We start from the raw sequence: 23,263 nt of genomic DNA on the forward strand, positions 1-23,263 counted from the left end.
GGAAAATGAGCGGGAAAATGATTAGGTTTAGAGTTAGCGTATCAGAGTAAGCTTAGAATATAAGAGATACTAGGATAATACCCGTGCATTATGCACGGATTGTGGTGTTGCCGCAATATTGTTTTTATTATAGGATGAATATAGTGCGCAATTAGTCCCGTGTTCTAATTATTTTTTTTGACTAATAGTCTCGTTATAAAATTATTTGCCATTGTAAGAATATGATATAGTTATAATATTAAAATTTATTAGTGACGTGTTAATATATGAATACAGAGCAAGAGTACAAAAAATACTCAAAAATAAAATAGAAATATACATAAGAAACATCCAAAAAGGGCTTCGGAGAGCAACAAACCACCAAAACCACTCAAACTAGCCACCAAAAAGAGGTGATGAGAAAAGCCAACTAAGAGCGGACACCCCAAGAGATACCACTCACCACGAGCCAGAAATATCCAAGCACCGCATCCGCACCTCGCTTTATTGGACCAGCACAAGCGAGTTTGAACCTCCCACTCGTAGAAAGAGCTGGGGGCTATCAGGTTTTTACCAAGAAACCATTTTCAAGATGAGAGTTTCACCCTATCCACAAGATTATCAATCGTTGAAGCCCCACCGACAAAGAAAATATCATTCCGAGATGTCCAGATAGACCACACAACAAATCCACCGTCCACCGTCCTTGCCTTGTTTTATACATATTTGAGTACATTCAATATTAGTTTTACAAGATATAACTTCTGATATTGGGATTGAAGCTGAAACACTGTTCTCAACCGCTTCAAGCTCACCATTTGTACTACAACAATTAAATTACAGTAAATTTAAAAAATTATATAAAGATGAAAAACATGATTATACAATATTGATCACAGAAGTACTTATTATTATTGTTGTTGTTGTTGTTTTTTGTTTTTTTGTTTTTGAAATTGAAAAAAAACTCAACTAGTATATAAAATTAGAAAATCGATTAAATACCTTAAAAACATTAAGAAAAAAGCAAAAACAGCAAGACAAATGATGTTCGAATTTTCTCATTTTCTTCAAAGTGAAATTGATAGTTGTAGGCTTGTATGATTCTAAGCAAATATCTATTCAATATATAGGGGTGTCAAATTTTTGTCAAACCTCTAGTCAAAACAAAAAATATGGCTTAATTATATATTTGGTCCCTTATGATTATTTTACGTTTTAATTTGGTCCGTTAAGTTTAAAAAATTTTAAGTTAGTCCTTTTAGTCAAATTTCGATTTAAATCGTCCATGTAGCTAACAAATTTGCATAACTCGACAACTTAGTAGGGTGTTACGTGGATGTTTTAGACGAAATTAACACAAAATTTAACAAAAAGTTAAACGAAAAGAACTCAAAACTTAATAAAAAAAACGAACTTAAGTTGACATCAGTAATATATATATATATATATATATATATATATATATATATATATATATAAGAGACCAAATTACGAACTAAATATGCAATTAAGTCTAAAAAAATTTGGTCTAATAGTTCAAAATAATATCAATACTCTCTCCGGCCTTCTTTATAAGCCAAATTCTATCGTTTCACACCTATTACGAAAATTGTTACATTTACTATATTATCCTTAACAATGCATTAAATTTGCATTGGGACTATGGTTACTTTTGCTTATATTTAAGATCAAATTTTTTTGTTGACTTTTACTTATAAATAAAGCCGAAGGGAGCTGAGTACTAAATAAATTATTCATGAGACAAAATATTAATTACTACCGATTCATATGAAAGTAACGTTATGTTTTTTTTTTGAAGGAAAAAGTAACGTTATGCTTGGCTATCTAATTTTCGCTTTTCTTAATCTTGGGGGAGATTCGCTTGTTTCCCCCTCCTATGTATCTCTCTTCCTTTTTATATTATGTTCTTAGAGGTTGACCTCTTTAACTTTTTATTTTAAAAATTAAAATAATAAATAAGTGATGGATGTATAATAATGATCTAGCCAATATTAATACTCATGAGAAAATTGTTAGTAATGCAAATAAATAAATAACACGCTTATACATTGAACACAAACTTTCAAAAGAAAAAGAAAAAGACCATACATGCATGTTTTTTTTATTTAAACAGAAATATAACGATTTGAAACGGTAAACTCAATAATGTTCAAATTGGTACTGGTTCTACGAGCATAGCTTTAATGAATGATTTCATTTCTCCTTTAGGATCCGTGAAGTTGTCTTTATCTTTATAAACCACATCCATAAAACGTGAGAGATTTATAATACGCGTCAGAATAGGCATTGGAACTTCAGTTGGCCTAAGACATTCGTTATTAATATCTTTCCAAGCATCATAAATTCTCCTTTGACCTTCTTGAAGGGCAGTTTCCCTAGAGACATTGTATTGCTTCATATAGCATTCCAAAAACGAGGGAATGTGATCTCTTTCATGTTCAAACTATAAGCAACAAATAATATTTCATGTAAGTATTGACATCATATGAATTTTTTAAGAGCAGTATACATATTTGAAAATAATTGCTATATATATCTACCTCGTTCGAAGCAATGTCATCCATTATTCTTGCCAGGATCATAGCCGCATTATCAATTTTTGGCTCATTTGAAATCCATTTGAAGATGTCCTCTGTTGCTATGCCTCCCATACCAATGTAACAAGTCGTTGTCATCAGTACATAGCCACCAGACTCGATTGCTAATCGAAAGTATTCTTCCAAAGTTGGTTGGTATTTTTTGTTTAACCATCTGGCTTCAGTTATATAACCTTGAATGAATTTTTTGAACTGCAACTCGAATACAATGTAATAGTTAATTTTATTTGATTTTAGGTACAAATTTGAGTATAGCTAGAATTTAATTTAATTTTACAAAGAATTTTTTTACTAAACTCAATCTTAAATAGTTTCTCCTTCGTTAAAAACCTTTGTGCTAAATTTTAAGAACATTATTATGAACTTATAAGAGGGAAATGTAAATCACTATTATTTTTTGAAGCATAAAAAAGTTAAATACGTGCAATTATATTTCAAGAAATAAAGAAAATCGAATTTCTAAACTTTTGTGAACTTTTATTCTTAAATTAATAATTGAAACTTAAATTTTATCAAATTAAAATGAAATATTTGTTCAATAATTATGTAATGTAACTCCTACCAATATAAAATAAAAAATATAACTTATACTTTGTTAATTATAAGAATTTAATGATTAAAACAATTATTAGTATTGAATATTAATATATAAAAAGCAAAAGTTCTTTGAATAAAAAAAAAAAAATAGGAAAAGTTCTAAAGGGACTGGAATCACTTGGTTCCAGAACTGACCCCCGAACCAGATTAAAGTGGTAGTGAAAGTAAAAAAAACTTTTTTTTTGTAAAAGTTCTTACTTCTTTCTTGTAGTATTTTAGGACATATAATCTTCCATCATTTTTCATTTGTTGCTCAATTCCTTCGTAAAAATCAAAGAATATCTTATAAAGAATCTGCATGTAATCTGGAAGTTTATCTAAACAACTCATGTCCCACCTGAAAATCATTTTCATAACAATTAGATCAAAAGAAAACAAAAATATGTATATGTGTACGTGAGTGAGTGAGATATGCTAACTCACCTTTCAATTGCCTCAGTAAAAAGTTCTAATTCATCGATTGTTCCATATGCATCATATGCATCATCAATTGCTGTCATTATCATGATTAATTTTGCCATAAGAATTCTTCCACTAGAATATTGAGGTTCAAAATATACCGCCAAACCCCAAACACAACATTCGACAATCCTATCTCGTACAAACGGTAGTTTATTACACACGTCCAAGTCTTTCCACCATCTATCATAAAGGCCAAAAACAAGAATATTTAATAATAATGAAATCAAATTTAAAAATGTTTTTCTAGCTAGTTAATAAAATTATTTGACTTAAGAGTCCTTACTTACTTGGAAACGTTGCCAAATTCAATTTGGTGTAGTCGTTGGAGCATATTAAAATCTAATTTTGCCAAGATGAGCAAATTTTCATTGTGTGAAGGATCTTGCTCATATATGGAAATATAACTCCGTGCCTCCAGCCTTGGCATATTCTTGTGAACAGTTTGCCTTAAGCTACGTTTGACTTGTATTGCAAGAGAATGACTCAGTTTGGCAACGGACTCAAGATGAGTGGTAGTGAAGGACAAGGCTTCTTCCAAAATGTCCTCTCCATGAACCATAAGATGTGTGGCTTCATACAAGCTTAACATCCCTTCAACATTTCCTATAAGTAGTCTTTCACTAAAATTTCCTTCTTCATCTTTGAATTTCTTGAATACATCTAGTTTTGTTTTTTTTATCAATCAACAACAATTGAACATAAGATGAAGTAGAATATTATAAAAATTAAGAAATCAATGTAATTAAATAAGATGAAGATATATACTTGGTGAAACGTGAAATCCTTGTTGCCTCAACAATCTAAATAGCACAGCAAGAGAGTTAAGATCATCTTCTTCAAAAGTTATTATTTCTCCGTTTTGAACATAATTGTTGTGAATCTCATGTTGAAAAACCTCTTCAATCTCATTTTCAAAATGATAGCTCAGACCTAAGCGGAATATTGAATCAATCAAGTGAACTTTTGTCATGAGATTATCTGTCTTTAAGACTAGCATATCCCTCACATATTTTTTGAGTGGCTCAATTTGTGCGAGCATATTTTGATCAAGTTCCTGGAAGAAACCATTTTTTAAATAAGGATCGAAAAGAGTAGATGCACTTGATTTAAAAGAAAAATTGATAATGCATGTTTACGTACCATAGATTCAGAAGCATATTGAACGAAATAATCTCTCCAAAAGCTAGGTTGAAAATCTGCAACATTTCTATCCAAAACAGTTTTGGTATTAGGATTGAAGCTAGGTTGAAAATCTGCTACGAGAGACATACTTCAAATTAATTAATTAATTAATCACTTCAGCTCTAAGGTTTTGAGTTAATTGGGAATGATATATGCTCACTTCTGCTTGTAGATATTTATAATAAACTTCCAAGAGCTGTTGCCTCTATAATTAATATTAGCTAGCCTATTTTTAATTTGAAACATGATCCACGTTTTCTACAGTGATAAATCTTTTTTAAATTATATTAGTAAGAGCATACAAGTACAAATTATATGTATATTATAATAATGAAGTAAAGTATATATTCTTAATTAATTAATTTGATACAATTTGTACACGTTGGCTTGAGCAGACTCATGTTGGCTTTTCTTTGTTTTATTTTTGGTCAAGCCCACGTTGGCTTTTATACTTGATACTGAAAGTACATGATTATGTGCATACATACAAATTATATCATATAATCTTAATCAATTTGAAATTTCAAGACCATGCACGTTGGCTTGGAGTTGGAGCAGGCTATATTAGAAACTTCAATTCATTACTAATGAGCTATATGAGCACACCCTTAATTTTTATATAAAAATAAATTCAATAATTAGATTAGAATTAAACACGTTAGATGGGAGCAGGCCATATTAGAAACATCAATTCATCCTGAGGGATCTTTTATATTAACTAGAAGTTTCGACCCGTGCACGCACGAGTCTGATTAGATGTAATATGTAATAATGGTAGAATTTTTTTAATATTAAACGGTATATGAAAAATTGGAGTAACAGTTCGCCGGATACTGATGGCAAAAATAAAAAAACTAAAAAAAATGTGACAAAAAAATACATCATTATATTGGTGTATTTGTCATGACCGGTTATGATATTTAGATCTAATGGTCCTATTATACCATAAAGGAAACAATTACTAAATGAAGTGAATAAGAAAAAAATATAAGAAACAAAGGATGACAACAGTGCATCTCTCAAACAATGAATATCAAGATTTGTTTCAATTAAATTGTGAGACATTATCAAAATTTGCAAGAAAAATCAAGTGTATGACTGCAATTAGATGAATTTGAGATGATTACGATGAATAAAATGAATGGAAGACATTAGTATATATATATATATATATATATAACTCAAATGCAAATCTATAATGCATCTTATTTAGATTAATTTGGAACTGAATATTGCCAGAATCTAATGGATAATTAATTAATGTAAAAAATGCTAGAAAAAATGAGAGGAAAGAAATTAATTGATTTCTATTTAAAACAAAAAAGATTTGTATAAAAAGAAATTGAATGTGTACGTATTACATAATTTTTTTTTTGGAGTTTTATAAAAAAGTGAGGTTGATTTCTATTTAAATAAAATTAACCATTGATTTCATATTTATTACATGTGGGTTACAAAATCATACCAGATTGATTGATGTAGCCTAGTGGTAAATGCACCAAATAATTCTTAAAGGTCACAAGTTCAATTTTTGTTGAGGTATTTTTTAACATTTTATTTGAATTAAATTAGGGTTAAAATGAGAGGGAAAATGAGCGGGAAAATGATCAGGTTTAGAGTTAGCGTATCAGAGTAAGCTTAGAATATAAGAGATACTAGGATAATACCCGTGCATTATGCACGGATTGTGGCGTTGCCACAATATTGTTTTTATTATAGGATGAATATTGTATATAGTGCGAAATTAGTCCCGTTCTAATTATTTTTTTGACTAATAGTCTCGTTATAAAATTATTTGCCATTGTAAGATTATGATATAGTTATAATATTAAAATTTATTAGTGACGTGTTAATATATGAATACAGAGCAAGAGTACAAAAAGTACTCAAAAATAAAATAGAAATATACATAAGAAACATCCAAAAAGGGCTCCGGAAAGCAACAAACCACCAAAACCACTCAAAACAATCACCAAAAAGAGGTGATGAGAAAAGCCAACTAAGAGCAGACACCCCAAGAGATACCACTCACCAGGAGCCAGAAACATCCAAGCACCACCACATCCGCACCTCGCTTTATTGGACCAGCACAAGCGAGGTTGAACCTCCCACTCGTAGAAAGAGCTGGGGGCTATCAGGTTTTTACCAAGAAACCATTTCCAAGATGAGAGTTTCACCCTATCCACAAGATTATCAATCGTTGAAGCCCCCACCGACAAAGATAATATCATTCCGAGATGTCCAGATAGACCACACAACAAATCCACCGTCCTTGCCTTGTTTTATACATATTTGAGTACATTCAATATTAGTTTTACAGGATATAACTTCTGATATTGGGTTTGAAGCTGAAACACTTTTCTCAACCGCTACAAGCTCACCATTTGTTCTACACCAATTAAATTACAGTAAATTTAAAAAATTATATAAAGATGAAAAACATGATTATACAATATTGATCACAAAAGTACTTATTATTGTTGTTGTTGTTTTTTTTTTTTTTTTTGAAATTGAAAAAAAACTCAACTAGTATATAAAATTAGAAAATCGATTAAATACCTTAAAAACATTAAGAAAAAAAGCAAAAACAGCAAGACAAATGATGTTTGAATTTTCTCATTTTCTTCAAAGTGAAATTGATAGTTGTAGGCTTGTATGATTCTAAGCAAATATCTATTCAATATATAGGGGTGTCAAATTTTTGTCAAACCTCTAGTCAAAACAAAATATATGGCTTAATTATGTATTTGGTCCCTTATGATTATTTTACGTTTTAATTTGGTCCATTAAGTTTAAAATTTTTTAAGTTAGTCCTTTTACTCAAATTTCGATTTAAATCGTCCATGTAGCTAACGAATTTGCATAAATCAACAACTTAGTAGGGTGTTACGTAGATGTTTTAGGCGAAATTAACTCAAAATTTAACAAAAAGTTAAACGAAAAGAACTCAAAACTTAATAAAAAGAACGAACTTAAGTTGACATCAGTAATATATATATATATATATATATATATATATATATATATATATATATATATATATATATATATATATATATATCGTAAAACATAAATGACCAATTTGAAACCTAAAATAAAGATAAGAACCAAATATGCAATTAAGTCTAAAAAAATTTGGTCTAAAAATTCAAAATAAATATCGTATACTCCCTCCGGCTTTATTTATAAGCCAAATTTTATTGTTTCACACCTATTACGAAAATTGTTTCATTTACTATATTATCCTTTATGATGCATTAAATTTGAATTTTTGACTATATGTAGTTACCTTAAAAAGTAGAACAAATAATGAGGGGTATTTTTGGAAAGATGACATTTAATAGGGTTGAATATGGTTACTTTTGCTTATATTTAAGATCAAATTTTTTTGTTGACTTTTACTTATAAATAAGACCGAAGGGAGCTGAGTAGTAAATAAATTATCCATGAGACAAAATATTAATTACTACCGATTCATATGAAAGTAACTTTATGCTTTTTTTTTTTGAAGGATAAAGTAACGTTATGCTTGGCTGCCTAATTTTCGCTTTTCTTAACCTTAACCCAATGTGGATGATCCCCCTGGCTGCCTCCTCGTGACCCAACAGTGGTATCAGAGCTGATGGTTCGACGAAGGGTTGAACTGGCTCCTTGTATCGAAAGTCTTCCTGACAAAGGTGGTCAGACGGCGAGTCCCGTGGAGCAGCGTGACTTACGGCGGTACAAGTGTAGGATGAAGGAAGCTTCCGCTTGAGGGGGGAGTATATCCTAGAATGGATGGACAGACTCACACTTGAGGGGGAGATTGTTGATGCAAGTGTGAGTGTTAAGTCCCACATTGCTTAAAAAAATGGAGGTTGCACGCTTTATAAGTGAGATGACCCATAAACCTAACACCTTAAAGTTTTGGGTAAGAGTGTGGTGTCCAACTCACTTGTAGAGTTGTTCTTAAACCCAATGTGGATGATCCTCAGGCTGCCCCCTCGTGACCCAACAATAAGGATTTAAATCTTTACCAGGTTGTGGTGAGGCGTAATTGGTCGTTTGTTCATTTGCACAGACTCTTGGCAAGGCCGAGCTAGAATGACGGAACTTCGTTTATGCAAAATGTATCCTAAAGAAACAAATTTGTAAAATAAAAAGGAAGGTAGTACTTGATAATGGAAGTCTTTTGTATAAATACTTATCCATTCTTAGGAGACGTTGTAAACTATGAAGCGTGCACTCTGATGCTGACACGATATGGACACGTCAACACTGCTAATCTAAAAAATAGAGGACACCGACACTGCTCTATATTTATAAAAAAATCCAAATTGAGAATCAAAATATATACATATGCATCAAACTTGAGCAAGTTATTTAAGAAAAAATTTTAAAACAAGATATGTTGGTATTTAACCTTTATTTATTCATCTACTATCGAAAAAACTGAAATTATTGCAATCAAAATGTAATCTCTATAATCCATATTTGATCAATATTGTTGCTTCGACACATTTATAACCCTTGAAGACATGTTCGATAAAAATAACATGCGGTTTGGTTCGGTTTTTGGATTACTAAGAAAAATATCCGATCCAATCCAATTTTATGCAGTTTATTTCGGTTCGATTAGTTTGGTTTTATTCGGTTTTTAAATAAACAATACATAAATACTTGTAATATAAAAAATATATTTTATCTGGAACTATTAAAAAAGAAAATTAAGCAAAACACTAATTATATTGCTAGATTTAAAACATATACATAAAAAATTATATATATATATGGGATACTTGGTGGACGGTTTAGAAAACCATATTTTCATGATTGCAAGAGGAAATCAAAGAGCATTATTATGCAAAAGAAAAGGAATCAATAAAAAATTTAGGATTGTTGCCGTTGTGACAATCGAGTTTTAACCATGGGATTATATATGAATTTGGAGTAACTATAAGATATATAAAATAATTTAGGCTTAATTAGTAAAATGGTCCCTTAAAGTCATTTTTGATTTCAGATTGGTCCCTTAAAGAAAAAAAGGTCCAAATAGGTTCCTTAAAGAAAAAAAAGTCCGAATAGGTCCTTTAAAGACATCTCCGTTAATCAGTTTGGTCCCTAAAAAGAAGTCTAAATAGGACCAAACTGATTAACGGAGATGTCTTAAGGGACCTATTCAGACCTTTTTTTTCTTTAAGGAACCTATTTGGACCTTTTTTTCTTTTAGGGACCAATCTGAAACAAAAAATGTCTTTAAGGGACCATTTTACTAATTAAGCCAATAATTTAAAACCAATATATAATAGGTTAATGTAATATATCGTACTAATAAAAAGAAAAATAAGTATTATAATATATATATGCGGTTTGGTTCGGTTTGGATCGGTTTTGAGAAATCAATCTAAAATCCGATCCGATCCAGCGGTTTTTACAAAAGGGCATCCAAATACATCCAAAATTATTCGGTTTTTTGCGATTTTCGGTTTTTTTGGATTGGTTTTCGGTTTTTAATTGGATTGGTTTGGATTTGAGCACCCCTCCTAAGAAGAGTAGAAACAAAGAAAAATAATTTTTTTAGGACACTTGTCTGACACGTATTCCATGAGTATCTTACAAGTGTCAAACATCAATTTTAGGAGTATCGGAGTATAGGAAAAAATAATTTTTTTTTGGAAACCTATTTGAGTGGTTAGACACGTATCGGAGGAGTGTCATACGAGTATCGAACACCGACATGTGCCCAACACCACGACATGCTTAATCATAGATGTGTAATTACTTCATAGGTCGGAAAGATGTCATCAAGAGTTTGAACTTTATTGGTTCGTGGTGGAGAAGAGGAATCATTGTCTTGTGAGTTATGTCACTTCATGACGGGAGTGTGTATTTTGGAGGACGGAGTTCTTGTGTTGTCATGGCGTATATGTTCATCCTCTTGTCTATTCCGTTATGATAGAGAACATTGTGCGAAGAGATTACGTTTTCATTGCAATAATTTCAGCTATAGTTTCTTGTAATAGTTAGTGTCTCGGCAATTCAAGGATTAATTTTAATGTATGGAAATTTCCTAATTATAATCGATAAAGACCGAGTAATCGATAACTTGGGATATACAAGACTCAACTGAGTTGATACAGTTGATACAAAAGTAGATTTATATGTGATATCCACAATAAACTTGTAACCAATTTTTATTTCACATGTATATGGTTTCTTCTCATTAGTGATCGATTGGGTAAATTTCCTCAAATTATCAAGGAGTAGTTTAGAAAAAAAGGCTTAAATCATCTTTTAGTCCCTGTAAGTTGGCGTGTTTTTATTTTTAGTCCCTGTATCTTTTTTTTAGCAATACATCCCAGTATGTTAAAATATTTTGATTTTAGTCCCTAAAGCTAAAATTCGTAGAAAATCCACAGGAAAACCTGCGGATTTTCTTTTGAATTTTCCTGCGGATTTAAAATCTGCATGTTTCCTGCGAATTTTCCTACAAATTTTCTTACGGATTTTAGCTTTAGGGACTAAAAACAAAAACACATCAATTTACAAGATGAATTACTAAAAAAAAATACAAGGACCAAAAGTAAAAATACGCCAACTTACAGGGACCAAAATATCATTTAAACCAGAAAAAAAAAACCAGAATATTATGGGGCAGATGTTTGTTTCATGGATTACAAATTTATTCCAAGGAATGTGACTTTGAGAATTTTTCATTCCTATGTTTGTTTCAAATTTTCATAAACTATACATAGGAACTTTTTATTTCTGGGAATACAATTTACACATGACTTCTCCACTTTTTATTCTTTAAAGTGCGGGAATCTTACATTCTCATGGAAATAAGAGGTAACCACCCATAACTCGCCGTTATCCCGTTATTTTTTACTCATTAATTTTTAGTTTTAATATTTTAATTGAATTTATTTTAAAATTGTTCCAACGAAATTTATTTATTTACCAAACACTTTAATTTAAAAAATATTCCTAGTAATAATGTTCCGGGAAATAATATTCCTAGGATTATAATTTCAATTTTCGAAAAACACACCCTATATTTTTCTTGTAATTTTTTTATCCCTATTTACAAGATCTTTTTTGAATTTTCAACCACATTAATTATTTCTTTACCAAAATATCCCTAATTATTTTACTTTTTTTTCTCTACAATATACAATAGATGCTATGATTATAATATAAATAAACTCTCTTAAAAGATAAATTTATTAATACTTTTACCAAAAAAATAAAAATTTATTAATACTACTTCCACATTTTTTAAGATATTTTAGGAACATATTATTAGGTTATGTTGGCTTACAATTAAGATCGGAGGAATTTTTTTTTGGGTTAACATATTATTGAAACGAAGTTTTCATCGCCGTTAGCAATAATCTTCGACAGAAAGTCTGTGGGTATATAAGGTGGATTTTCTCCTTCTAATCGAAATTTTTTCTATACGCATGAGCTAGAAGTCGAACCACTGACTACATACTTAAGAGGATCAAAATCCTTATCACTTGACCAATTTATTTTTTGCGGAGGAAGTATTATCATGACCCACAAACAAGATTGAATCTTAGATATTTGATTCTTTTATGGACCACCCGACTAAATGAATGAACCTACGTTTACCACTTTTTAAATTTTTTAAAATGGCAAAACTAAATGAATGACCATATATACCTTCACCATAGTCCTCTTGTATCTTTCTCTTGGAACTACATGGTCCTTGAGAATATGGAAACTTCCTTGACAACACCTAGCTAGTGAAGGTGAACCTCTCTTCCATTAGATGTTTTTGTTTTATCTTGTTTTAATTATTCTTGAAAAGAATGTTTTTATTTTTGTACATCGAATATGAATATAAAGATTCTCCAACACCTTTGTTATCTTTAAGTGATAGGATATTTTTGGCTGAAAAACGATGCCGCGGAAGGTATATATTTTATTTTATGGATTGAATAATACAATCAAAACTAAGAATAATTGATATACCAAATTAATTACATAAATACCCCGAATTGGGAACTTCTTCATTCCACATAGGATTTTGCTAAAGTGACTCATTTGAATAGATAAGAAAGTTCTTATTTGATTTCCATTGTTCATAAAATTTCTTTTACATAAAAATGTGGTGCCTGTGCTAGGAGCTAGGTAGAGTTCTTTGGTGCATAAGGCATGCATGTTCAAAGAACGCTCTTGGAATACTTCAAGAAAAATTGATACATAAATAAACTGAATTTATATCGGATGAGACTAATCATGGTTGTGCGGATCAGACTATACGGTTAAATGAAGACTTATTATAAGAATTAATTTGTATTATTTATACTAACAAGATGCATATTCTTTATAGTTTAGTATAAAAATGTTTTGCATATAATCCAATGAAATATTGTCCCATAATTAGTCTTAGCGTTATAACCCTTCTATTCTTCCCCAAACATTAATCCAACTATTCAACCTTTATTGGCATATACTATACGCATACGGCATAGCTATAAAAGTTACTATTATCTTACCATTTTCAAAACAAAAAAAAAAGTTTGTGGAATTTTGATAATTAATGAAATGCATTAAGTTTAAGCCATTAGGTTTGGTCTAGTCGTAAGAAATTTGGGTAGTATGCATAAGGTCTTAGGTTCGATTCTCATTGGCAACATCGTAAACAAAAAAAAGAAATACATTAAGTTTGTTTAGCTAAAAAAAATACAAAAAAAGAAGTTACTATTATCTTACCCAAAAAAAAAAAACCCTCGTATCAAATGATTAAGAATCTAAATATCTATATATGTTGTGTGACACTAGATTGGTCAACGGATTAATATTAGACTATTTTTTATTTTATTTTTATAATGAAACAACAAAGATCGAACTTAAAGTTTCATACATACTACCTAAATTTTTCACTACTAAACAAACTTTAGCTTGAATTAATATTAGACTTTATAGAGGAAGCTAATTTACCACTTGCAACATCACTTTTAAAATAAAATAATATATACAGTATGGCAGTAAAACACAAAAAACAATATCCAAATCTAGGGTAAAGATTTATGATAAACTCTATTTGAATAAACAAATTAATTATAGCATAATCACATATATTTTTATTTATATAAATAAGATAACTTCAAAGTTCAAACAAATCAATCTAAATATACTCGCAACAATCAAACACAACTTTAGTTACACGATCACTATATCACAACATCACGTCTTCAAATACAATTTTCGACCGGTGCAATTGTCGGATCCTGATGCAATCCATGTCTTGACCCGTTCAAACTCCGTGAACCGGCATGGTATCGTGATCCCCCCTTGGTGGTTGAACCCATACTCCTCCTCAACCTCTCTAAGCAATTCACCGAATAACGGGTGGTTAAAGTATATCACCGGCACCATAACCCTAATTATCTCTTCTTCTTTCTGTCCCACATACACGACCATGTGTCCCTTCGGCACGCTGAATTTTTGGTCGGATCCTAACCGGATATAACTCGGTCTATTAAAAAGTGACATGGCACCTTCAGTGAGCTTACGGCCCCACCTGAGAATCTTCATTGTTGGAGTACGAGAAAGACAACCAAAGTGATGATAGTCAGGTCGGATCCGTTTGTTTTTAAAGACACGTCTAGAAAACTGTACAAGGCGCCTCCCGAGCTTAAATCCGTGAATCTTCGCCATGTCGGTGAGAGAACGTTGAGGGGGAAGATTGTGATATGCTAGTGCGTGGTGAGTTAGGGGTTCATGAGAAGGGCCATGGGTTTGCTATGGACATGGCAAGGCGAAATTGTGTGAGGCAAATATTAGAGAGTGAGGTCGGTATATTTGACATGATTTTCAAATCAAACAAACAGAACTAACGAGCCATGGGATTTAAAGTTGCAATGATTTATGGATTGTGTTGTGGTAGGCTATATATGTTGTAATATGAATTGTGTAGGATAATGGAAATATAGGGTTGGCAAAGTTTTTTTGAACAAGGCAAAGTTCAAAGTTTGAACGTCGAAGGACTCAAACAACTAGAACTTTCAAAGAGGTTGGAATATTTTTCAAGTGCTATATATGCAAGAAAGTGCTCGAAGATAATAGGCAGTGACTTGTACGGTTTTGGCTGTTGCAATTTGTCAAGTGGAACAAGGATTCGCGGCTCTCTATAGTTTCCAAGATATGTGGATGAGAGTCGAACCAACATTTTAAAGAGGCTTTATGTAAAATGAAAGAGTGAGAACACTTCTAATAACTTTATAACGAATATGAATTTTATAAAATTTACTGTTTAATTGCAAATTTATATTATATACATCATCCATATAAATTTTAAAAAAAAATTGAAAATCATTTGATGTGTTATCGAGACCCACCAAAATTTACGATATTTCATAAAAATTCATAAATCGTTAATCTTGGTAGGTCTCGATAACACATCAAATGAATTTCAATTTTTTAAAAATTTACATGAATGATCTATATAATATAAACTTTTAACCCAACGGTAGATTTTATAAAATTCGTATTCGTTATAGCATTTATTAAGAGTGGTGCACCGTGCAAGACTTAGTGTTAAGATTAGTTTAATTTGCAAATTATAAGTATTTGATAGAACAGGGACCAATAGTTAGTTGGTTCAGTAGTGATTGACACTGAAAATGGTAGGGAGCCATCGTTCGATCCACGCAATTGCGATCGGGAGGGGGCTGAACCCACCTGATGCCAGAACTGACCCCTAAACCAAATTAGGTGGTCTAGTGAGCTGGATTCTGATGATGAAAAAAAAAAAATAGTCTGTACATGATAGAATAACATTGGACAAAATTTAAAATATTAAACAAATTTTGTTTTATATGATATTTTGTGGACAAAAAATTATTTTAATATATTACTTACTAGCCAATTTGTACCGAAGACAAAAAAGTTGTCCCGTGATTACGTGGGACAAAAATTCCATTTTTTGTCTTGTTCTTTCGTCCACAGTTTATCCAGTCTCAGTAATAGTTTTAAAAACAAAGTACAATTGAAGTTGTTCTGTACAGTTTTTTTTTTTGTTACAAAGGTTGTCAAACTCGCGAGTCTACTCAGACTCGCAAAGGGCCGCAGACTCAACTCGCAGACTCGATTCGTAGACTCGTATGAGTTTATGAAAACTTAAAAATGAGTTTCAAAAGGCTATAAGTTACACACACAAATAAAACAAACAAAATAGCAAAGTATATAATATTGTACTAGCTACTTTTTAATTGTTTTTTCTTGGGCCGACTATGATATTGATTGGGTTATCTATTGTGGATCTCTCAAAAAAAGTAGTAACTCCGCTCTTAAATATAACAAAAAATTTAGTTAATAAAAATTGAAAATTTACTTATGCCATCCTAGTAGATACCTGTTTCTCGTGCGCCTTATGTCTTTTTCATGTTACTCTTCTGCTACTTAAGTAACAGACGTTATAAAATGAGAATTTTTGAAAGATGTCGTCCACTACTTAAGTAGCGGACGATATAAAGATATGATGTTTTTGGGGTGTATCAACTACCTAATTAGCGGACACGTGTGTTTCGGTAAAATCGTAGGGGGCGCGAAAAAATAATAGGTGACAAAAGTAAATCTCTAAAAATTGAGGTATTTGTTCAAAATTTTGTCCAAATACATCAATTTTTGTTAACTCAAATATTTTTTATATTTAATACCAAAGAGAGCATAAAAGTGAACTTTAACATTTTAAGAAAAATAAATTTTACAATAATAAAATATATAGAATAGATGTAAAATTTTATTAAAATTTACTAAAAATAATAATGTCCATATTTAAACTAACTTATAAAATAACATAAAATTTAATTTATATTGGATAAGCTATTTCCTTAGTTCCAATGTACGTAAGGATATACATTAGTCATTTGATTATGAATTATGAAATGTTATGAGCATTTTTGTGAGAGAAAAAAACACTATTGCTTGAATAACATTTTTTTTATAATTGCTTGAATAACACATTTGTCTAACTGGCTCACTTGCGACCATTATTAAACATTTTAAGTCACATTATTGTAGTTTGATTTTGTAGTTATCATGATTTGCCAACCAATTGTTCCATATTTATTCATACATGTGTTTTATGTTAACTTTATACTTTTCCGGTGGACAAAGGCCCGTTAGTGACGCCGCATAAGTTCCATGTTGCACCATGAATCATCTAACAAGATCATCATAAAAACCGTTCTCATTCATACAACTTCTATGCGTGTCTTCCTCTTACGCATGCAATTATTTCCTTTTATTTATCACTACGTAACACTATAATATATGGTCAAAATTATCCTAAATGCTTTATTTAAATATACCATGACAAAGTAGACCAGCATTGAGTACTGCATGTGGGATTAATTAAAATAGCTCAAAACGTCTTTCTTAAACAGGGGGAATTAATATTACATCCGTCTCTAATTATAAGATCATGTTTGATGTACGTCAATGCACAATTTTGATCACTAATATCTTTAGTCGTCTATTAGTAAAAATTATAAAAATTAAATATTTTGAAAATACTCATCAAAACAAATTGAACAAGATCTTATATGCTAATATTTACATTTATATATTATTAAAAGATTACGGTCAAAACAAGGTAAACGAATAGTACATTTTTGTGAAACGGGGTCTTATAATTAGGGATTGAGGTAGTACAAAACATTACCAATGGAATATTGATAGTACATATGATTAAAACTTAAAAAACAAAAAAACACTTAATAGCAACATAAACACGTGTGAGGTTAATTCAATTGGTAAAAACATTACATTTTATATGCAAGAGTTAAAGTTTGAACTTTGGATACTCTATTTGTTCAATTTAAGAGTGAAATTCCAACATTTAACCTACTTGATAACAAAAATCAAAAGGAGCAAATAATTACGAAAACTTACATTTACACATCAAGTATTGATATACATTGTTAATTATATTTCACATAAGGTGGATTCTCCCTTTTCAGCCGAATTTTCTCCATACGTGTGAGTCAGAAATCGAACTTCTGACCACATGCTTAATGGGATCAAGATCGTTACCACTTGTACCAATTCATTATTTGTCATCTTCATTTAATTTAATAATCATAATCTATTATTCGGCCATAATTAAGTTGATGCTAATGCAAATTATTCTTTGACCGACCATCTTAAATTTTATAGAAATTTTAATGAATCCTAGTGTTGTTTGTAGTTCTTTATTGCAACATAACCGCACGTATAGAACACGTAAGTTATTAACATTAGAAAATAAAAAATAGATCAAGATATAGATATCATACGCCATTAGTATTTTCAAAAGAGATCTCTCTCTCTCTCTATATAAGAATCATCCCCCATGACATTTTATTCAACAAAAAATCAGCTTGACCTTTGAATTGAAAGCTCTCTCAATTTTGCAACAATTGCATCGACTTCACATACTATGAAGATGGCACCTCAATACCTAACAATCATGATCATTTTTCTCTCTATCTCTTCATGTCTTGCAAGAGTCGAGCCAAAACCATCTTTGGCTCGACATAAGTCCCAAATAACCCCAAACCAAACAAAAACTGAAATTGAAACCCAAGCCCAAACTCGCAACAAAACAATGGCATACATAGAGTCCTCGTGCCAAGGAACACGATACCCAGATCTATGCATGCGGTCCTTAGCCTCGTTCGCCAAATACTCCACCGTAGTTGGACCTGACCACTTAGCCCACATAGCCCTATCTGTAAGCCTCGTCAAAGCACTTCAAACAAGAGGTTACTTATTAAAGGTAGTAAAAGAAATTGAAGAAATCAACAAGGGTAGCGAGCCAGGTCTTGCATACTTAACTATGCAAGATTGTGAGAAACAAATCAGCGATAGCGTTGATCAACTTAGCCAAGCAATTAAAGAGCTTCGTCGGGTGAACAAAGGTACAATTATTGATGATAAAATGTTGTGGCATATAAGTAACGTCGAGACATGGGTGAGCACTGCTTTAACCGATGCTAGCTATTGTGTGCAATCGTTTCCCGGTCATAGGATGAGTAAGAGGACTGCTACTATAAAGAGTAAGGCACAAAATGTTGCTGAGGTTACTAGTAATGGTCTTGCTTTGTTCCACAAGTATGCTGCTAGGTACAAAGCAGCAGCAGCTGCTAGAGCTGCCAAGAGACCATAATCAATACAAGCTTAAAGTTTTTTGGTCATGTAGATGATACTTTTTTTTTTTCCTTGCTCAAGGTTTGCTTAATATTGTTTTTAACAAAGTGTGATATATATATATATATATATGGTTGTATAAATTAATATTTCCAATCGATCGCCCTTCCGCACAAAGGAATTCGGAACATGTACTCATCTTAACATGGGGCTCTGTTTTATTTATACAAAAAACAGAGGACTCTGTTCACAAAAATATTACCTCCAATTATTAACTTTGTTCCATTTTCAAATGTTTTAAGAGTAATTAATAAATAAGGGTATACATGAAATATATTTAAATTTATAAGATTATTAAATGGAAATAACTATGTAAAATATGCTTTGTTGGGGGGTTGGCAAGGTTCAACTCTTTGTTGAGGCCACTTAAACTCCGGTCATGAAATCCGATCCAGCAATTTCGACATTTCTAGCGTAGAATTTGTGGAACTAGCAATTTAAATTTATATTTTTAAATTGAATGATTTATATAGGAAACGGTGAAAACAAAATAAATTTTTTTATGGAATAAAATGTAGTTTAAGGTTCAAAGATTTTTATTGTCACTATTAAGAAAGAAAAGTAATTATATAAATTAAAAACAAATTGATAATTAAAAAGTAAACATGAAATTTTTACAAAAAAAGGTAATTAGAAAACAAAATAAAAAATTTAAAAAAAAAAAAGAAAGAAAAAGAAAACAAAGTAACTTATCTTTTTAGTATTTATATAGAGTTCATCGGCAAGATAAATAAAGTCTGATCAATAATTATTTTCAAGAATTGATTTCGAATTTTCTCAAACAATTTATTAATCACTTGAATTCAATGTCTTAATAAAAACAGAGTAATTTAGAAAATAAGAGCACAAAAGAAATAATATAGAAATGCATTTAAAATGTTTAAATGAATGATGATGGGTTTTATTGGACATCAAAAAGGCAAGACAATATGGAGCCATTTCAATGTTGATGAATATAATATTTCTACTTTTCAAACAAAAAGATAACTCCCACTTTCTTTTGTCAAAAGTAAAAATATTAATTTGATCAAAAAGAAAAAGCAGGATTTCACTAAAATTAACAAACATTTTAAGATCTTTCTTGATGATTGTCCCTTCATATATCACCTAGCCTGCATGAAATAAACAAATACATTAATCATGATTAGCATATCATTTTATCAATGATAAGTATTTCATTAGAAGGATAATATTTTGTGAAATGATTACCAGCTGCTTTTTTGCAAATTGAGAGAAGGACAACTAGAACTGCTAGACCCCCAAATACTCCCACAATAATTGCAACTGATTTCCCCACTTGATCATTGTTGTGGGAATCTGCACAAAACACCATGTTGGATGAAAGTTGAGTCTTAAGAAGTTTACATTTGATGAAATATATAACAAGAAAAGAAATCAAGAATATGTGTTTATTATTGGTTGATAGTACTCACCTTACCAATTTTCTAAAGATTGAATTAGACATAATTAAAATTCTAATATAATATAATATCATAACTTTTTAGGTTTATTGAACTCATACGCTATCAGATCACTATTATCGAATCATACCATTTAAAGCTGATTTTTAATATGTTTTGGGTTTTCAACACCAGTATTCGGCCTACTGTACCACCTAATCTGATTCGAGAGTCAGTTCCGACATCAAGTAGTTTCAGCTCATCTGAATCGCTGTTGCGATTTTTAGTATTTTACATAGTCAAATATTAGGCGATATAACTCAACTCCAATTATTTTTTGTAAAGTGACAATTAATTCAAAAATCTCGAGTGTTGTAATTCATCCCATAAAGAATTTCGAGAATTTATGGTTTTAAATTGCGATTGGGTTAAAGTATAGACAAGTATGCTTATAAAAAAAAAGTATAGACAAGTATAGTCAATGCAACTGCAATTGAAAATGTGATGCTATTGTGGACAACTCTACAACATTTATATTATGACTTCAATTTAAAATTATGGTAGAAAATTTGGGAAGAATATAACTTTTTTATTGTTGTGGATCAAAAGTTGGAAGTCATATTCCATGCCCCTTCTTTTTAATACCATTCGTTACTTTATCCAAAATCAAGAAGCTAGTTGAAGGTGAAGAATATAGAATATGATGCTAACAAAGGATTCTTATGAAAAAGAATGTAGACCAATGGCACAAAGGTGCCCTTTACCAAATAAAGTGTAAAAGAAAATGTGCGAAAGGCTTTGGCTCTTATTGAACATTGTCCATTTCATTTGGCAGTGTGTTATATAGGTAATTTTAAGATCCGGATTCAGTGCAGTAATTTAATCATGTAGTTTCCTGCATTAATGAATTTCGGTTGTTGATTTAAAACCGTATTGTCTAAATTTTAAACACTGTTTTATAAAGCAAAATTATCTCAGCCGCCAATTAGAAATCAGACAGCTCATATTGGTTACGGCAGGTCCAACCACCACGGACATAATGAAATTATATAATTTTGATAGCAATTTCAACTTCCCCCCGCCGTTGCTGCTTCACATAAGAATACTTTGGTTTATTTATTTATTTATTCTCATTTTGCTTTGTGCATTCTTATCTTCAAAAATATTTTAATGCAACTTTAGGGATCAGAGTTAATTAAAGCCAATCCCTTAAACTAGAGATATTAAGGACATCATGGGTAAAATCTGATATTAGGGATCAGAGTTTTAAATTGCAGTGAGCAATTGTAATTGCAGTCACAATATAAAGATTTTTGAGATCTCCATAACGACATTGCAACCACAATTGCGAGTTGTGACTTCTCTGACCACATTTTTCAGCTATACTTAACTGCAAGTCTGCAACCATATCCGCAACCACAATTTAAAACCATGGTACAAATTCCATGCATAACCGTAACCGCGATATAGAACCATAAATATGAAAACGAGTCTAATTTTGCTCAAAATTGTAGCTAGGGAAAAAGAAGAATGAGAATAAAATGTACCTGATTCATCATAGTAACCAGAAGCCCAATACCTAGCATAACATTGTCCCAAAAATACATCAGCAGCTGCAGCTGATCCACATAAGCTCTTCAACTTACCAACTGCATCAACTAAGCAAGTTGAACAATCTGATACACTTAAATCACCTAAACATTGTGCAAACCCTTGAACCAATCCAGAACTACTAACTCTAAATCCATTCGCCGTTTGCAAATCTTCAAGAACATCATCTCTACGTCGAAAAAACTCAACATCACTACTCACATCTTTACTACATTTCTTATACCTAATACTTGTATCCAATTTACCAAGAAAATCACCACTATGTTCATATCTTACATAACAACCTTGAAGTTGCAAAGAAGCACCAAGTGAATAAGGACAAACCAAGCTTATTTGATTAACAGATCTTCCAATACATTTTGAACAATCAATTGGATGCAAATCACCTCTACATTGGTATAAACCGTAAACAGCTCCATCTTGTGTTGTTGAGGTTCCGTTTCCAATCGAGAAAGTATCGTAAGTAACTTCGGATGATGATGTTGCAACTGATGATAGAAAGTTGTTGAGGTTGATTTCAAAGGGTGTGTTTGGTTGGTATTTTTCTTGTGAGCAGCTTGCATAGATTGTGATGTGAGTTCTTGAAGGATAGCTATGAGAATTAGGAAGTGATGAAATGAAAATTAGAAGATAAGAGAGTCTCAAAGCTAATATGATTCTATAAGTTGAGTGTAGTTGAAGACTAAACATTTTTTTCTTTAGCCTATTTTCCAACAAATGTGATCCTTTGTTTTAGTTTTTGTGTGGTTTTTGGTTATGATGATGAAAGAGTGAGATAGTGGTTTGTTTTTGGGTTTGTTGAATGATGCCTTTTTATGTGCTAGACTTTTATTTTTTGTCAGGCATCACAGAGTATCAACTCAACTTTGTCCTGAGTCAATGGTCATAAAGATTAATATAACCAATATAATATTTCCATTATACATACAAAATTACGGAGATCCCATAGTGCGTAATATGCATTGCAAGTAACTTATAGATGAGTTTCAGGTGTTTAAATACCATATCGATTATGAATGAAAAAATATTGAATATATTACAGATGATCAATATATCTAATGTCTTAAAATTTTAGTGGAAATGTGACGTATATTTCTCTTGTACTACCAAAACATTTTCTGCAGAAATGCTCTACCATCCAACTCATGCTTAGATTAGTTCCACCATCCAAGTCATGCTTAGCTTCACCATCAAAGTCATGCACAACTTAGA

General features: G+C 31.0%; 4 protein-coding genes across 4 annotated transcripts; 1 reads left to right on the top strand and 3 right to left on the bottom strand.

Moving 5' to 3' along the window:
* Positions 1-1,969: 1,969 nt before the first annotated feature.
* Positions 1,970-4,988, bottom strand: LOC123890157 (probable terpene synthase 2). Its single transcript, XM_045939708.1, has 7 exons — positions 4,797-4,988; positions 4,422-4,710; positions 3,944-4,316; positions 3,618-3,836; positions 3,393-3,531; positions 2,541-2,789; positions 1,970-2,443 (listed from the first exon to the last, which is right to left on the bottom strand). The coding sequence occupies exons 1-7, from the start codon at positions 4,923-4,925 to the stop codon at positions 2,150-2,152; spliced, it is 1,692 nt and encodes a 563-aa protein (XP_045795664.1). The 5' UTR covers positions 4,926-4,988; the 3' UTR covers positions 1,970-2,149.
* Positions 4,989-13,862: 8,874 nt separating this feature from the next.
* On the bottom strand, positions 13,863-14,996 carry LOC123893027 (auxin-responsive protein SAUR36). The gene has a single exon (XM_045942943.1). It carries the CDS (start codon positions 14,505-14,507, stop codon positions 14,034-14,036), a length of 474 nt encoding a protein of 157 aa, XP_045798899.1. The 5' UTR covers positions 14,508-14,996; the 3' UTR covers positions 13,863-14,033.
* Positions 14,997-18,199: 3,203 nt separating this feature from the next.
* On the top strand, positions 18,200-19,133 carry LOC123890145 (pectinesterase inhibitor 9-like). The gene has a single exon (XM_045939699.1). It carries the CDS (start codon positions 18,271-18,273, stop codon positions 18,997-18,999), a length of 729 nt encoding a protein of 242 aa, XP_045795655.1. The 5' UTR covers positions 18,200-18,270; the 3' UTR covers positions 19,000-19,133.
* A 767-nt stretch (positions 19,134-19,900) lies between these two features.
* LOC123893199 (plasmodesmata-located protein 8) lies at positions 19,901-22,869 on the bottom strand. Its single transcript, XM_045943131.1, has 3 exons — positions 21,988-22,869; positions 20,250-20,357; positions 19,901-20,152 (listed from the first exon to the last, which is right to left on the bottom strand). Exons 1-3 carry the CDS (start codon positions 22,739-22,741, stop codon positions 20,148-20,150), a joined length of 867 nt encoding a protein of 288 aa, XP_045799087.1. The 5' UTR covers positions 22,742-22,869; the 3' UTR covers positions 19,901-20,147.
* Positions 22,870-23,263: the final 394 nt, after the last annotated feature.

The sequence above is a fragment of the Trifolium pratense genome, linkage group LG6 (genome assembly GCF_020283565.1).
Source record: "Trifolium pratense cultivar HEN17-A07 linkage group LG6, ARS_RC_1.1, whole genome shotgun sequence".
Taxonomy (NCBI): domain Eukaryota; kingdom Viridiplantae; phylum Streptophyta; class Magnoliopsida; order Fabales; family Fabaceae; genus Trifolium; species Trifolium pratense.